This window comes from Corticium candelabrum, chromosome 2 (assembly GCF_963422355.1).
Source record: "Corticium candelabrum chromosome 2, ooCorCand1.1, whole genome shotgun sequence".
Lineage (NCBI taxonomy): Eukaryota > Metazoa > Porifera > Homoscleromorpha > Homosclerophorida > Plakinidae > Corticium > Corticium candelabrum.
Window position 1 is genome coordinate 9,329,194 of NC_085086.1, and position 17,927 is coordinate 9,347,120.

At 37.6% G+C, this 17,927-nt stretch overlaps 3 protein-coding genes across 3 annotated transcripts; all 3 read left to right on the plus strand.

Annotated features, from left to right (window-relative positions):
- Positions 1–1,841: 1,841 nt before the first annotated feature.
- Positions 1,842–7,231, plus strand: LOC134176499 (P-selectin-like). The gene is made up of 14 exons (XM_062643167.1): positions 1,842–2,152; positions 2,212–2,349; positions 2,778–2,954; positions 3,024–3,215; positions 3,280–3,465; positions 3,519–3,706; positions 3,756–3,842; positions 3,971–4,166; positions 4,229–4,402; positions 4,461–4,884; positions 4,944–5,168; positions 5,230–5,334; positions 5,402–5,500; positions 6,272–7,231. The coding sequence occupies exons 5-11, from the start codon at positions 3,414–3,416 to the stop codon at positions 4,951–4,953; spliced, it is 1,131 nt and encodes a 376-aa protein (XP_062499151.1). The 5' UTR covers positions 1,842–2,152; positions 2,212–2,349; positions 2,778–2,954; positions 3,024–3,215; positions 3,280–3,413; the 3' UTR covers positions 4,954–5,168; positions 5,230–5,334; positions 5,402–5,500; positions 6,272–7,231.
- LOC134176500 (vitamin K-dependent protein C-like) lies at positions 6,649–7,002 on the plus strand. The gene has a single exon (XM_062643168.1). It carries the CDS (start codon positions 6,649–6,651, stop codon positions 7,000–7,002), a length of 354 nt encoding a protein of 117 aa, XP_062499152.1.
- Positions 7,232–9,553: 2,322 nt separating the features above from the next.
- LOC134198621 (sushi, von Willebrand factor type A, EGF and pentraxin domain-containing protein 1-like) lies at positions 9,554–17,756 on the plus strand. The gene is made up of 24 exons (XM_062668032.1): positions 9,554–9,622; positions 9,815–9,883; positions 9,936–10,139; positions 10,204–10,830; positions 10,897–11,364; positions 11,421–11,597; positions 11,651–11,833; positions 11,889–12,056; positions 12,118–12,312; positions 13,566–13,739; positions 13,794–14,027; positions 14,219–14,392; positions 14,447–14,680; positions 14,875–15,048; positions 15,103–15,336; positions 15,534–15,707; positions 15,759–15,971; positions 16,031–16,210; positions 16,265–16,498; positions 16,550–16,729; positions 16,793–16,951; positions 17,001–17,042; positions 17,104–17,151; positions 17,211–17,756. Exons 2-24 carry the CDS (start codon positions 9,817–9,819, stop codon positions 17,528–17,530), a joined length of 4,863 nt encoding a protein of 1,620 aa, XP_062524016.1. The 5' UTR covers positions 9,554–9,622; positions 9,815–9,816; the 3' UTR covers positions 17,531–17,756.
- The last annotated feature ends 171 nt before the right edge of the window (positions 17,757–17,927 follow it).

The window sequence follows — 17,927 nt, forward strand, 5'->3', positions numbered from 1 at the left end:
AGGTAGTTTGTTTATGTAGTGTGATGGTATGCAAACGAACAATGCAACAGTCTCTATGCTTGCCAAATAATAATGCCCCATGCCCAAATTTTGCCCCATACCCAAGTAATGATTGAAAACTATAAAATTATAGTACCACATGGGGCACTGTTCCCGGAAATACGGTAAACGAGTTCCAAACTATGTACTAATTAATATTACAGAAATAGTAACAACTCGTCGCCAGACCTTATGTGCGAGACAAGAAGTGATCAAAGCAAGCCTTGCCCACGTTATGGCATTAGTGTATTGCTCAAAATCAAGTTATAAATCTAGGATTTAAAAAAGTAAGCATACATAGGCTATTCCGTGAGCTTGAATAATATTACAACAACTTCATCGCAGCCACGAATAATTGAAGGAAATATGTTTTCATCAAGATTGGCTAAAGACGGAAATATTGGGAAGAACTGGAGACATTGTTTAGTGTCAAATATTCCAGATGAGAATGCTTGGTGGATGGCAGATTTAGGAGAAGAAATTGTCATTAACACTGTTGGGTTTCTCATATTAGAAGGAAGTAGAAATAAAACTGAACAGATTCAAACTGAACTTTCTAACAATAGCCATTTATTGACATCGTGTGGAGATTCATGGATAAGGAACAGATCAACAGATACTGTCGCTTATCGCAAGTGTACAGCTGATGGTGGGATATGGGCACGATACGTCCGTATAAACAGCACTTTAAGCAACGACAATGTCTTTCAGCTTGTTTTGTGTGAAGTACAGATAAACAGCGGGGTCGTATCTTTGAGGCAGTGCAGACATCGTGACTTTCCTTTAGGCACAAATATACCATTAAGAAGACATTAAGAGGAAAAATAGTGGAGGTTCAATGTAATGAAGGATACTGGCCGCGTTCAATACAATGGTTGACGTGCGGAATGTTTGGTTACTGGTCAAACGTCGATTGTAAGGAAATTGAGATTAAAAGCTTAAAATACAGTATTGTTAATATTGGCTGACATGTTATTGCTCTGTTAGTATCAAATCTGGACTTGAAGATTAACACTAAACACGTTGAGCTTATTCCAGACGTGTTTGTACGTTAGGACTAACTGCAGTCGCCAAAACCGCAATCGACGGTGTCATACCGTCAGACAGTGAAGGATTGGCTAAACATTTTATGAAATTTACTCAACTTAGAGTAGATCTTTCAAATGAATACATAATAATGTCAATTAAGCTATATCTTCGAAACGGGTCGCATCGACACCGTCATCTTAATGGAATGAAGGTAATAGTTGAAGACAGAAATGGCCAAGAACATTAATGCGGAAATACATACAATTACCTTAATGAACAATATCCTACTTTCAAATGCAAAAATGGAATTCATTCTCGTCTCATTTGCCTAACTCTTGACCATGCTAAGAAAATACCAATTCAAGTATGTGGATTAGAAGTGTTTGTAGGTAAGATTGATACCAATAATTACTTTTACTCAATTGTTCCCAAGTTCTATTTTTAGTTAGTGAATGTGAAAATCCTTGTCCAATTCGTTTTACTTCACGTGACTTCCAGTCAGTAGCAATCAACTCCCAGGCGACGTACACCTGTATGCCAACCTAATTGCCAACTTCTTCTCAAACAATTACTTGTCTTAGTCACGGTAACTGGTCGCTGTCATTATCTCCATGTGGTACGAACACATGCATCGAACTGCTACTTTCACAGCAATCATTAAACTTTTTATATTTTGTAGTTCCTTTACGTGACGTACCGCAAGAGAGATTAAAGAACGCATCAACTAAGCTGCCTAACAAGACAAGACAACCACTTGGTAGTACAGTCAACTATACATGCGATAGAGGCTACATGAAAAAATGCCAAAACAAGCTAATCTGCAATTCAAACGCAGAATGGGAAGGAGAAATAAGCTGTCGAAGTTGATTATTACAACAGCTTCAACTTAATTTCTTTTATTTGGTTTTAATATAGAATTTTAGTGCGATCGCATGCCTGTGTTAAAGCATGGAAGAGTTGAAGGAAATAACAACAAGGTAATTTTTTCGTGTTTTTATGGCTACCGACTGAAGAACGCGGGTAGCGCATATTGCGGGGAAAAACACTTGGAGATATCTCAATAAACAACCCCCAACATGTCAAGGTAAATAACTACATGTTACGTCAAATAATACTGTTGACAAATACAACATCATTTTTCAGTTAGAAACCTGACAGTAAGCAGTACTATCAACATAGCATGTAAGAAAGGATACGAGAGTAAAGGCATCCGTTCACGTAAATGTGTCTCTAACACTACCACCGCTTTATGGAACACATCTGATCCTGTCTCATGCCAAGGTTCGTTAATTAGAAACAGACAAACTTAATTCCTTTACTTTCTACATCATTATATAATTTTTTTTAAAATCACTAAATAACTGTTTTAGGCCAATTTAACCGTTCCGGGACCACTCAGTAAGATAACGAGGTCAACTGACATTACGACGCGTACTAATCGGATAGCTTGCGCACGTAACCTACATTTCGCTTACTTATTATTCGCAACTGTAGCCACACTAGAGAAGCAGAAATTGAAGTACATACACAGTTGAAAAGCCTGTTAATTGCGCTTTCGAATGATACAATTCTCATAGCCATTGATGATTGTTTCAATACGTATATGTTGCCTTCCTCTCTTCCAACCATAACCCTAACCCTAACCAGTCATCATGGCTAGGACCAGTTGTCCTAATAATAATAATAATGTTCACGGATTCTATATATAGCTGTGTCATGTGGACGACCTCCTTCGCTACTAAATGGGAGATATGAAGGACACGTCTTTAGCTACGGAGCCATGGTACGCTAGCACTGCAACGTCGGATACTGTCTCGTTGGAACCAATACCTCCATTTGTTTGAAAGAAGGCTATTGGCGTTCAAACACACACAGAAAATGTCAAAGTATATATTTAATTACTAAAACAAAAATGCCATGCTCGATAAATTTCAACTTGTATTGATTGGTTATAGTTCTGAAATGCCCTAATTTACAATCGATATCAAATGGTTCAGTTTCGGTGTCGTCAAAGTATTTGGGCTGAACGGATACTTACCAATGCAAAACTGGCTTTGATTTGATTGGTTCTCGTACAAGATCATGTCAGGAACGTTCATCAGCGCATTGCAGTTTGACATTGTCAGAACATGCACCAACATTTAGAGGTTATTGAATAAGGCATTGATAGTACTTTCTAACGTTCGAGTTGCTATTGACAATTGTATTTAGCTAAAGATTGCGGCCATCCGGGTGTCATTAGTCGTGGAAGAATAGCCGTGATCCAAAGAGACGAAAGGCGATATCCAAGTTACAACCAGTTTATATGTAGTCTAGGATATCAAATTGTTGAAGGCACAGAGTTTATGACGTGTTCAAGTTCACAAGTGTGGAAAGGAAAACGGCCAAAGTGTCAACGTAAACAGTTACTAACTTACACTAGAAATAAGTTCAATTGCTATATATTTCAGCTGTTTATTGTGGTGAGTTGGAACAACCCAAGCATGGCGAAATTATAGGCAACAATTTCTATTTTGGAGAATCCGTGAAGTTTTCTTGCAATAGAGGATACATGATGATAGGACAAGAGACTTCAACTTGCGAGGCGTCTTGTACATGGACCAATACGTCACCCAGATGTATTGGTATAGATTGCTGCGTAAAACTGCCATGAATGGTAGGTTTGTTATTTCAATTATTTCTTTCAGAAACGAGATGTTTTCCAATTCAAAGAGAGTAAAATGGGCGTGTTGTTGGAACATGCAACAAAATTGGCTCTGTTCTTGTATTTCAATGTACGCTAGGATATGCCCTAAAGGGATCTTCAAAACTTCACTGCGCGTAAATCAAAAATTTACCAGCAAAGTGGAATATGCCAATATCGGAATGGCAAGGCAAATATTAAATTCTTTGCAGTTTCCAGATAAAGTATAAGAAGTTTGCAGCAATACGGTTCGAGCTATTACAGCCTCCTAAAAGTGGTTTTATCAGTGGCAGGAGTTACACGTTTCCGAATTATGTTGTGTATGCAATTAAAGAAGGATACAGACTTATTGGAGCATCAAAGCGCAACTGCAATGCATCTGGACAATGGAAAGGATTAGCGCCAAATTGCCAACGTACGGAAGCAGTTGTCACAAACATATCCTTCCGTCAATTCTGATTCAGTCTTGTTCTCTAGGTATTACATGCCCATTAATTTCAAACCCGGTAAATGGAGAATTTGTTGGCGATGATTTTTCTGTAAACTCTACAGTTGAATTTGTTTGTAATGCCGGATATGCTGTGCATGGTTCGTCTACGTCTACCTGCCTTTTGCAAGGAATATGGTCACATTACCCTCCAACATGCCAAAGTTTGTTTAATATATTTGTGTTTTAGTTGCGTATTAGAACGAATTTTGTCTTAAATAGATATAAAATGCGCAACAACGCCTAGTCCAAAGTTCTGTAAAGTAGTTGTTTTGCAAACTCATGTCCGAAGCGTTGCTCGGTACTCTTGCTCAATTGGGTACAGGCTCGTCGGCGTCACTTACAGGCAATGTACACAAACCTCTCAGTTCACTGTGGAAACCAAATGGAGTGCTAAGTCTCCCAAATGCATTCGTAAGATAAGCATTATAATACCCATAATTGTATATTTGCTCAACGTATATTACTTCGCTGTGAGATGTTCTACACTTCATGCTCCACTAAACGAAAAATTGTTGGTGGCAAATTCTATTATTCACATTTTGTGCTGTACTTGTGTGACTGCGGATACCAAACACTTTCTGGTAACAGCACTAGAAATGCAACGAAATAGGAAAATGGACAGGTATAGCGCCATTGTGCAAAGGTGTGCAATCAATCACAGATCAATTTCATATCAACCAATAAAAATGTATTTTCTATCAGGTGTTTGTGAAGTTGCAAGACTCAATTGTTCTAACGCTGAGATTGGTGCAGTGGACAGCGACGGCTGTGATACGTGTGTATGCAAATCTCGGTCCGCCTGTCCATTAGATGTCAGACCAGTCTGCGGTTCTGATGGGCGAAATTATATAAACGAGTGTTTACTGGAAGTGGAGGCATGCTTGTTTGGATCAGATTCATTAAGAACTATTAGTCAAGGAGCGTGTGGTAAAATGCAATACTTCAGGATAAAATCTAAAACTGACAAAATATTTCATTACAACTGTAGAGTTCTCTTGTCATGTCTGCCATTCCAATGCTGATTGTGTCGAAAATACCAATTGCAGCTGCAAACATCGTTTCGTTCGTGACGGAAGAGAATGTTGTTATGAAGGTTTAACTTAATTCAATTTTATAGTAATATGTATAAATTTACTCTCAAACGTTCAATATTGTTTTAGAATTTACTAGCCAGGTGGCGTTACTTGGATGTGTAGCATGGTTCGATTGCCAAGAATCGTGCAATCTTCCGTTTGGTTCTACTCAATAGTACTTGAATGGTAAACATTTAGACTACTTCGATACTAAATCTAAATTTGCGGTTACAATAAACGAACGAGGACTTTCCATTACAAAACTAAAGTTAGAAGATGCTGGTGAGTACACTTATACGGTGTCCTGCGATAGGATCACTTACGAACGACATGGACATCTGGATGTCATCGATCCAAGCAACCGGTTTTCGGCAATTTCTCGATGTTATAAAATGCATTTAAATTTAATATTTTCTTTAATAACCATAAAGTAATAATAAAAACGAAACTGAATTAAACACAACTAAAATTATTTATTACATTATTGATACTAAAAGGAGTAGTTACAAACATCTGAAAGTAAGTCAACAAATCAACATTTTAGTAAATAATGAAATACAGATTGCATAATCAAAGGTCGTATTACGGTGATTTTATAAACGGTACGATCAGTATTCGTAAATAATACTATCGTAATAGAAATATTTAAAGTACCGAAGAAGCCTTAATCATTTTGTTGTAAACGTGGTATTATTCTAATTAACAGATAAGGCCCCATTACTGCCATGTGGAGAACCTTTGTGCATTTACTAATTATCGTTACAATAGCTCACAACACATGCAGCTTACACATCAAGCAAGATCGCATGCGAATACTGCGGGGTGTATCCATCAATTATCATTCACATTTAATTGAGTAAATAGTAGTTATGTTCCGTTTATATATTTTACGATATATCATCTGCATATTGTAACCGACATGTAGCAATTCTTATAATGTTTCTAACTTGTATGCAGCATCCGAGTGTGGGAAAAGTTGTGCTAGAAAGCCATTTGTTGCTGGAGGCGACACGACTAGTCCTGATGAATTCCCATGACAAGCAATGCTGTGTTCTCCTCGGTTGGGACAGCATTGTGGAGGAGCTCTCATTTCATAGAGATGTGAGCCAACAGCAGCACATTGCTTAAAGTATCAGAGCACTAATAGAAAGACCATCACAGTTTGCTTGGGCAAGCATTGTGGCCATTGCTCCGAATCTGATTCTTTATCCAATTCCGTTTGTTCCAATTCTTCGCCGATAATCATACATCCAGATTTTAATCAAACTTCTTACGATAATGATATAGCAGTTTTGAAACTTGCTCGTCCGGTTAACTGCAATTGTCGAACGATCATGCCAGTGTGTCTACCAGACAAGGCAAGAGATTCGTCATACATCCGTGCTCAACAAAACGGCATCGTCACTGGATGGGGTCGTGTCAATTCGACAGTCAGCAGATCTAGATTTTTACGTAAAGGCGACGCCAGGCTAAAATCTCTCCGTGTTTGTCAAATAAAGCATCAAGGTTACCAAATAACTGAGAACACGATGTGTGCTACTGATTACAACAGCGCCTGTGAAGGAGACAGTGGCGGACCTCTGGTGGTAAAGAACAGAAACTTTAGAGGTCGCTATGTGTTGGCAGGAGTTGTAAGTTGGGAATTGGTTGTGGCGAAAAGACAAAGTTTGGAGTTTACACAGATGTGATCAGTCATCTTGACTGGATCAAGTCTACTTGTGACATCAACTGAATATTGCAGTTTATAGAGATTGTCTCGTCTCTAAGGAAGACAAAGAATTTTGAGTTTTCTTTCTGCTTGTTGCATATTTGCATTCGACTGTTTAGACGTAGAAAATGTTACTGAACCGGCAAAACAAGAATATGGCAAAGTATTCGGAAAGTAGACGTACTGGCTGTATAAATTATAAAAATTTATTATTGTCCCCAAAACGACTCCATCAAGTATCTAAAATATTTTTTATTTCGACCAATATATTAATTCGTTTCTTTAGACAATAACAGGATGCGGGTAAATGCAGTTTAGAAATTTAATTAATCTAACTTCTTGTCTGCTGTCATGATTATTTCCTTAGGTAATGGTTATCATTATTATTTCAATATTGCTTAATTACAGTAATGGATTAATCGCGAAACAGGCGCTGTCGCCAAGCTTTAATAACTTATTTGCCAAAATCTTCTTCCAAATTTCATTTTATATTTTTCCAGATATCCGCAACCCAAACTAGATTTGACTAGTTGGTATTGCAAATGAAACAAATGTGCAGTAGCAATAGTTGGCCTAATCGTATTTAAATGCAATCAAAGGGCTTAATATAATAGATTAAATTTACTAATAACATTAATTTGTGCAATGTGATGTGTGGCTGGATCTACGATACCGCGGTCTGGATCGCGAGCAAGACGCACGGTACCAGTGTAACACCGACTAACTTATCGTCCGTACGTACTCAAGCATAAATTTGACTGTTATTAAAAAAGAGTAGAGCTAGCAGAACACAGTTTACTAGATTGTTTGCTCGGTTGCTTCCTTGCGTAAAGTTCACAGTCAATTAACACATCACATTCACCTGATAAAGTGTGCATCCTCTTGTCGCTTCTCATTACTTGTTTCCCACCACGATAAAACGGCCCCTCAGCAGTTGATCACCAGGAAGGTCAACCAGTATGCATTTACGCTGCCGCAGTCTTCGGATATAACACAGAGCCACCTAGCACTTCAATGCTATATGTAAAAACCACATGGCTACATCAGGGTTTTCCAAAGTTTCAGTATTTTATCTTTGACTATATTAAAACATGTACATTATGGAAGAATCCAGTAACGTTAAGTCACTGAAAAAGCAAAAAGTGAAACCATGCCAATATATTTTTAATATTTGAAATACTCAATTTGATGTGAAACAACTATTAACTTGCAAACTGATTATTTACTACAACAATTGAAAGCCACATAATTATGTATAGAGTAACGACATGAACAATACTGTGATAATGAGTAAACATTAATAGCATCAATGATTTCATATTTTCATTACAATAAAAACACGTTGCTTCCTTGATTCACTTTGAAACTGTTTTCTCGGTTAACTAATCATATCTTGTACTATAACCTATCTTCCTGTTTTGAAAAGTTGTGTTCCTTCTAAAACAAAGTTTAATTAGACATACACAATATTGATCTTATATCTCATTCGTCGCTTTATCGAATCGTTGTTATCAATACAATGAATTTATATTATGCCTCAAAATGCAAGCTCAGTTAGGAAGACGTGACATGGACAATGTATTTAAAAACTATCTCAAGAATTGAGTGGCCAACTGTTTCTCTAGTCCAAGTTAGAAGAAGTGATCTAATATTCAGTTAACAAGATCTAATGAGTCTTAGACAACTAGAAGATGTTCTTGGTTTTTTATATCTCAACGGCGTCAATCACTTACCAATAGCAAGTTAAAGTACCCATTCCAAAGAAATTAAAAAACTACTTATTCGTAAATATTCAATATAAGACATGCATAAGCAAAAAACGTATTTCTGATTAAGCTCCAATTTAAAAATAATTATTTTGATTTAGATAGACAGAATGTAGGCATTTTCATGTGCTTGTTATACTGAGTACAGTTAATGGGCCATTCAATAATCGATCATGACTAACTTTCCAGATGGTATCAAAGGATTTCAAATATATATATATAGAGAGAGAGAGCACTTAAAATAAATGTTTTTCCATTCTATTCAAATAAACAATATTTGGCAGAGTCATTAACAAAAGATCTATTGCTACAGGCTATCCGCCTGCTTTAGCTAAATGTGTTGTCTCCTGGGAAGAGGATATATGGGCAGTAATATCTTATCTTAATCGTCGTTCCATCTGACTCGTTTCCGGTTCTTTACATTTCTAATATACTCTAAATGAATAAGATTAATAGAATATTAATTTTAAAAATACAAAAAAGGAATAATTATTAGAAGTGCTAATATAATTTTATGCAGAGTCGTATGTCTGATTGGGCTGCAGTCTCCAGCTTTGGTTGGAGTTGTCTATTAGACAATTAACAAGACACAAATATGTTTCAAAAATTGGCTACTTTTCAGTTTTGATTTCAGTGACGCCATTATTAATTGAAGATTTCAAAATTTGCAAATGTTTGAAAACAAACTGTGCTGCTGCTGCGACAGTGAGACACCATGTGTATCACGTTAGCTATCACAGCTTGCATACCCGGATTAGGAAGTGTTGGACTAGTAGATGAACGGTTGACAATCAGGTGATTTAGAGGTGGATTATTAGAACAGAGTTGAAAAAGGTAGGCAACGTAAAGTATAGCTACACAACATCAATCAAGTACAGCCAAACCTGACGGAATGTCTTTCATGTCGATTTTAGACACAAGCACGTCAGTTTCCTAACCTAGATTGAGTGTCGTTTACGCTCTATGTAACTGTACAATGCTAGAGATTCTAAATCAAATCTTAATAACTTATTTTATATCTTCTAGATATGGATTTGATTTGTGTGTGGGCGGTGTTGATGCAATGTTGGTTCATGACGTCAGCTGCAGAGACAGGTAGATAGAATATAAATTAACGTATTCTAAAATAATTGTTTACAAACATTAGGTGCCTACTTCGCTTGCTACAATCCATCTGACAACGGAATGTCGTATATTGGTCCAAAATCAGAGTCGAAAAACGGCAACAAGTGTTTACTACAGACAAACGGTGAAATCTCTTATTGCAGAAATCTCGACAACTCGTCATCAAGTCCTTGGTGCAACATAAATAGCAGCACAAAAGAAATCTGCAATGTAGACTTATGTTATGGTAATATAGTATGTTTATAATTGAACTTAAAAGTTAGAATCGTATCTTATACCTTTTTTCATAGGATATTCCATCAATTTGAAAAATGTTACAACGTTTTCCTCTCGACCGCTCACGAGTCATGGAAAACCCTTTCCATTAAGCCTTGCTACAGATGGAATTATCGGGATAAAACGGAGACAGTGCTTTGTAACAATGACAAGAAATATGAGTGCCTGGTGGATTGCAGATTTAAAAAAGGACGTTGTCATTAACAGTATCGGATTTTACGTCATAGACCAGAGAAAAACTGTTGAACAAATTCAAATTGAACTTTCCAGGTCTAACAATAGCGATTTATATATTTCTTGTGGAGACCCATGGATACGCAAGACTTCAGTGGATGGTATCGGCTATCGCAAGTGTGATGCTGGCAATGGAATAAGAGCACGATACGTCCGTATAAAGGGCAGTTTGAAAAGTGACGGTATATCTGTACTTATTTTGTGTGAAGTGCAGATAAACGGAGCTATCGCACCAACAAGACAGTGTAGACATCTTGATTTTCCCTCAGACAAAGCTAAACCCTTTAGCGAAACTTTACGCAGAGATACGTTGGAAATAAAATGCAATGAAGGCTACTGGCCGCGTTCAGTACAAAATTTGACGTGCCAAAACTCTGGTTACTGGTCTATACCGGTGTGCAAAAAAGGTGATATCATAAACATAAAACATTTGTATTACTTTGCTATTTGGTAATTTGTTATTGCTCTGTTAGTATCGCTACTAAACTTGAAGACTAATACTAAACGTATCGAGCTTTTACCAGGAGTGTTTAGTCATGCACAAGGAAATGCTGTGGGCCAAAACGCAATTGATGGTATTGTACCTAGTAATACTGGTGACGATATTGGTTTCTTAAAATGTGCAATAGCAAGTTACTCACGTTCCAGTGAACTTAGAGTATTTCTTTTAAATCAATATGTATTAATGTCAATTAAGCTATATCTTCGAGACGGCGACAATCGACAACGCTGGCAAAATGGACTGAAGGTAATAGTTAATGACAGCAATGTGCAAGAACAACAATGCGGAGACACATACAACCAATTTAGTCAAGGCCAGAATGCTACTTTTATATGTGGAAATGGAATTCTTTCTTCATTTTTTCGCCTTACACTTGACCATGGTCAACCGCCAACTTCAACACAACCGATTCAAATATGTGAAGTGGAAGTGTTAGTAGGTAAGTTTAATAATATATATTGCATGTTTGATTCAAGTCTCTAATATCTATTTCAGTTAGTGAATGTGGAAATCCTCCATTAGTTCGTTTTGCTTCGCGTGACTTTCAGTCATTATCGATCAATTCTACAACGACGTATATTTGTATGCAAGGCTACTTTCCAAAAACTACTCAAACTATTAAGTGTCTCAGCCACGGCAACTGGTCATTGCCATTACCTTCCTGTACATCAGGTAAAAAGAACAATAAATTACTACATTCATCATCTTCATGTTGTTCTGAGTAGCTGGTTCATGTGACATCCCCCAAGAAAGATTAAATCACGCATTCACTCAACTGTCGAACGATACACGACGACCAATCGGCAGTAAAGTTTATTATACATGCGATAGTGGTTACGAGAAACAAGGCAAAAACGAACTAATTTGTAATTCAAACGCCGAATGGGAAGGACAGATTATTTGCAATGGTAAATATTAGAATCGTTTATCTTGCAATTTCATTTTCAATTTGATATATTGTAGATTTACAATGCAGTCCGATGCCTCAGTTGGAAAATGGAATAGTAGCAGGAAATAGACACAATGCAACATTTTCATGTTTTTATGGGTATCGACTACTAAACAGCGGCAGTGCATATTGTGGAAAAAACAGTACGTGGAGATATCCTAGTCAGAGACCTAAATGTCAAGGTACCAAGTACCATGTAATTTTCATATACTACGGTACCTAAAACCAATTGATTTGTGCAAGGTATGCAGTGCGAGAAACTCATGTCATTGTTAAATGGGAATGTACAAACGCATGATCTGACAGTGAACAGCACTATAAACTATGTTTGTAAGAAAGGATACATAAGAAAGGGCATCAACTCACGGACATGTCGAGCTAACAAGATCATAGCATATTGGGACCCTCCTGAGCACACGAGTACTGTCACGTGCAAAGGTTTGGCTTAACTAGAAAATTCAGTTTTTTATAATCTTGTTACATTCTTAGCAAAATATAAATTATCAGTCAGTCTTATAATCGAATTAGATGTCTGATAAAATATGAGAGTTCTAAACATATGAACAAAATTGGCAAAAAACTACAATATAAAGTCAAATTTATAGTAACATAAATGTAGTAATTTAAGACTGCTGTTTAATTAATGGAATGGCAAAATTTTTCTCTCGGAAAAAATTAGAAAGAATCGTAACACCTGCTGTACGTACTGGGAAGACTTTTGATACTTTCATTATTTGCTTCTTCTCACCTTGAAATCTTGCTGCGCATAAATATATCTGACACTTATAAAACTAATAAGTTTTAGTAGCACTCAGTCTGCAGGTACAACTTATATCTCACGTAGAGGCAACAGAACCGGGGGCAGGAGTGGCGACTGCTCCTCTAATATCTTTATCTCCACCACAATGACAGAGTATAAGTTTTCATATAATGACATTTTCCAAACTTTTAAATTCAACTTCTTGTAGAAGCCTATTATCCTAACTTGCGTATGATGCATTTCGTTTGTCGTTCAAAGTCAAAATAAAAAGACAAGAAAAGCGCTCTTATACTAGCAAAATTTGCTTAGGAGATATCGTTACGTTATCCCATCGCTTTGGGTAATACCTAGATGGAAGATATCACAGGCGTAGGCATATCACCCATGCAGGGTGGGAGGGACAGCCTAGTTGTTCCTCGTTTTCTTACACCTGTAGCTAATATGACCTATATTATATGTAGTAACCATTTGCAGCTGATTGGGGTCATTGGCCACATGGTCCTCAGAGTTTCTGTGTCTCACCTCACATGCCTGCAACAGGTTATCGTTGAGGATCAAAAGCAGTAGACAAGCAAAGAGCTGCTTCTTGAGCGAATATTGCGTAGGAGATATCATTACTTTCTCGCCTCTTCCCGGGTACTACCTACAAAGTAGATCTCACCTCGGATGCCTGCAACAGAAATCGATCTATGAAAGAAGGGTCAACTGGAATGTCAGCCAACCACCGCAGGCTTTAGGTATAATGTATGCGTTCAAGTTGTTTCTTGTATTGAATAAAGAACTGCAGAAGGAGTTTGGTATTATCATCAATACCATTATCATAATTCAAGATTTTATTGCTTACAGTGATATATGTGATACACTAATTATAGATTTTATAACCGTCACAAATGACATTGTAAGCTATGTTTCTTGCTCTATTGTCTCTTAGCAATCTACTGCAAAAAGCCCCTTGATCCCATGGATGGGCAATGTTCTGGAAACTCCTATCGCTACCAGAAAGTGGCTCAGTGTACATGCAATGCCGGATACTTTATGATAGGCAGCAGAGAGATAATATGCAACCATAGAGGTCTGTGGTCTCCATCACCACCGCAATGCCAAAGTAAGATTTTCTCATATAACAACAAAAATCTTGAATTTAATGTTCTTTCTTTAGGAGTCTATTGTCCTAAATTGCGGTATGATTCAATTCGTTTATCGTTGAGCATCAAAAGAAGTAAACAAGCAAAGAGCTGCTCCTCGAGCAAATATTGCGTGGGAGATATCATTACTTTCTCGCCTCTTCCCGGGTACTACCTACAAGGTAGATCTCACCTCGCATGTCTGCAACAGAAATCGATCTATGAAAGCAGGGGCAACTGGAATGTCAGCCAACCACCGCAGGCTTTAGGTATAATGAATGTGGTCAAGTTGTTTCTTGTATTGAATAAAGAATTGCAGAAGGAGTTTGGTATTATCATCAATACCGTTATAATAATTCAAGATCTTTTTGCTTAGTGATATTTGTGATACACTAATTATAGATTTAGTAACCGTCACAAATGAAATGGTAACTATGTTTCTTGCTCTATTGTCTCTTAGCAATCAACTGCAAAAAGCCCCTTGATCCCTTAGATGGGCAATGTTCTGCGAACTCCTATCGCTACCAGAAAGTGGCTCAGTGTACATGCAATACCGGATACTTCATGATAGGCAGCACAGAGATAACATGCAACAATAGAGCTCTGTGGTCTCCATCTCCACCACAATGCCAAAGTAAGATTTTCTCATATAAGATCATAAATCTCGAATTCAATGTTCCTCCTTTAGGAGTCTATTGTCCTAACTTGCGGTATGATACAACTCGTTTATCGTTGAGCATCAAAAGAAGCAGACAAGCAAAGAGATGCTCTTCGAGCAAATATTGCGTAGGAGATATCATTACTTTCTCGGCTCTTCCCGGGTACTACCTACAAGGTAGATCTTACCTCGCATGCCTGCAGCAGAAATCGACCTATCAAAGCAGGGGCAACTGGAATGTCAGCCAACCACCGCAGGCTTTAGGTATAATGTATGTGGTCAAGTTCTTACTTGTATTGAAAAATTACCGCAGAAAGCATTTTGGTATTATTATCAATACCGTCATCATAATTGAAGATTTTCTTGCCTACATTGATATTTGGAATGCATTAATTATAGATTTAGTAACCGTCACAAATAAAATTGTAAGATATGGTTCTTGCTCTATTGTCTCTTAGCAATCAACTGCAAAAAGCCCCTTGATCCCTTAGATGGGCAATGTTCTGCGAACTCCTATCGCTACCAGAAAGTGGCTCAGTGTACATGCAATACCGGATACTTCATGATAGGCAGCACAGAGATAACATGCAACAATAGAGCTCTGTGGTCTCCATCTCCACCACAATGCCGAAGTAAGATTTTCTGATATAAAATCATAAATCTCGAATTCAATATTCTTTCTTTAGGAGTCTATTGTCCTAACTTGCGGTATGATACAACTCGTTTATCGTTGAGCATCAAAAGAAGCAGACAAGCAAAGAGATGCTCTTCGAGCAAATATTGCGTGGGAGATATCATTACTTTCTCGGCTCTTCCCGGGTACTACCTACAAGGTAGATCTTACCTTGCATGCCTGCAGCAGAAATCGACCTATCAAAGCAGGGGCAACTGGAATGTCAGCCAACCACCGCAGGCTTTAGGTATAATGGATGCGTTCAAGTTGTTTCTTGTATTTAATAACAGACTTCAGAAAGAATTTTGGTATTATCATCAATACCGTCATCATAATTGAAGACTTTCTTGCTTACAGTGATATTTGCGAAACACTAATTATAGATTTCAGTAACCGTTATACAAATGACACTGTAAAATATGTTCTTGCTCTTTTGTCTCTTAGCGGTCAACTGCAGAAAACCCATTGATCCAACCAATGGACGATGTTCGGGAAAGTCCTATCGCTATCAGGGAGTTGCTCGGTGTATATGTGATGTTGGATTCTACATAAAAGGCCGAAGAGATATAACATGCAACGCTAAAGCAAAATGGTCTCCACCTCCACCAACATGCAAAAGTAAGTTTCTCTAATCTAATGATTATTTTGAAACTCGATTTTGTATACTAGGGGTCTATTGCCCGGAACTGACGTATAATACAAGTCGTTTATGGACAAAAGTGAAAAGCTGTTCTACGGGAAGATTTTGCGTGGGAGATATGGTTACGTTCGTGCCTCGTCCTGGTTACTACCTGAAAGGTAGCTTTCACCTCAAATGCTTGCCACCGACATCAGTCTACGAAAAGACAGGCAACTGGAATTCCAGTCAACCACAAACATTTGGTATAGACACTTTACTGGTTGGTAATAAAAAATTGTTTTATAATATTTGTGTTGATCAGAAAAGACGTGCCCTCCTCCACCCTCAAAGATCAACAAAGGATCTGTCCATGCCACTGACAATACAATTCATTCCACAGTAGAATTTACATGCTCAGATGGCTACGAGTTAATAGATGGCGATTCTAGAATAGTTTGTATGTCGTCGGGACAGTGGAGTGGAAAACAACCAAGATGTCAACGTGAGTTTTCTAGACTTATATTTGACGAGTTTCTTCTCAGCTGTTTCTTACTAGACGTTTGCACTAATCTCGGCCCGCAAAACGGGTCTGCTCAACTTTGCGTCGTTCGAAACAGAAGGGCAGAATTAGTCTGTCTAGAAGCAGTCCAATGCCCGTCAGATTTCACTCCGGTGTGCTCTAGTGATACAGAAACTCACAACAACGTATGTCGTATGAAAATTGCCGGCTGCAAAAAGTCCGACGCTAGAGACACAACGACTGCTGTAGCTAAAGGACAATGTCTTTATGGTATAAAACAACTGGCAATTGTTTACCCTTTCATATTTTAATATTAATTAGGTGGAGTTTGTACTGAATCTCAACCGACATTTCCACCTGGAAATGAATGTAGAGCCACTGCCTATCGATATTATTACAATACTGCAACATCAGAATGCGAAAGGTATGCTCACGGACCGTGCTACAAAGGACACAACAGTTTCTTGACATTGGACGATTGTAAAGACCTTTGCGTCAAAAGTAGGATCAATTTAATGTTATCCGTCCGCCATATATACTATTGATAACCGTTACTGTATGCAGCTAATCCTTGCTTATCTGCAATGGATCCTGGCTTGTGCAAATTCCGTCAGCTACGTTATTATTACAACGTGACAGAAGAAAAGTGCAAGGAATTCTACTATTCAGGCTGTTTTGGAAACGAAAACAATTTTGAGACAAAGTCGGCATGCAATGCAAAATGTAGACATTACAGAACTAAGTGTCAATCACTAATGTGCAAATTGTTTAGGCAACGGAGTTCGCGCCACTCATGGAGCAGACATTACCGCAGGTAGAAAACAGCACTATTCTGCCACATTTGGTATTGATATTCGCAATATTTGAAATTTCAGAAGATTGCTGTAAAAACAGTCTGAAAGATCAGTGCAAGGGCGAGCTGGGTCAGGTGCAGTATATGAGTATAAGCTGATGTCAAGTTTAATTGGTTTCAATACTTCAGTATTAGATATCGATTCTTCTGACCAAGAAACAAAGCAAGGCAAAGTGGTTGTCGGTATTAAACTGCAACCAAAGAATTTACAAGGTCAACGAGTATCGAGATATAGGAACGCCGACACACTTTCACTGCCGATTGTTGAAAGCACGGTTGATGGATGCAACATGAGGTGTCCTACTTTCAACTCAGGAATGAAGTATCTAGTTGTTGTAAAAGATGCCACAATCAACAAAAAGCAGATAAAATCTGAAAAGTATTACATAATTCAATATGCAAGTGGTGAGAAAACTGAAAAGTTTGATGAACTAAATACCTGCTCTTAAAGAAAATGATGCCACGACAATTCAATGCTTCTCGCTTGGATAGAAAAAATTCAACGTTGTTGTTTGTGCATTGTTTGAATGTTTGAATGTTAGAATTCTGTGCTTGTTTGAATGTTAGAAATCTGTGCTAGTTCATTTCCGACACTTCTACAGTGTACTGTAGAGATGAAGATGTAGACAAGTAGTGCTATCTACTAATGGCAGTAGACAAGAAAGTATTTCACATTATCTTCAGAGCTATTTATCGTATAAAATGTAATATTGACGGGGAATTTACTTTGACGAAATGACGTATTTTATAGCGACCACCCATATAATATCCGCTATTAATTTGGCCAACTTGATATGTTGACGTCATCAGTCACGTGGCTCAGCAAGATGGTAGGTCATCCTTGCA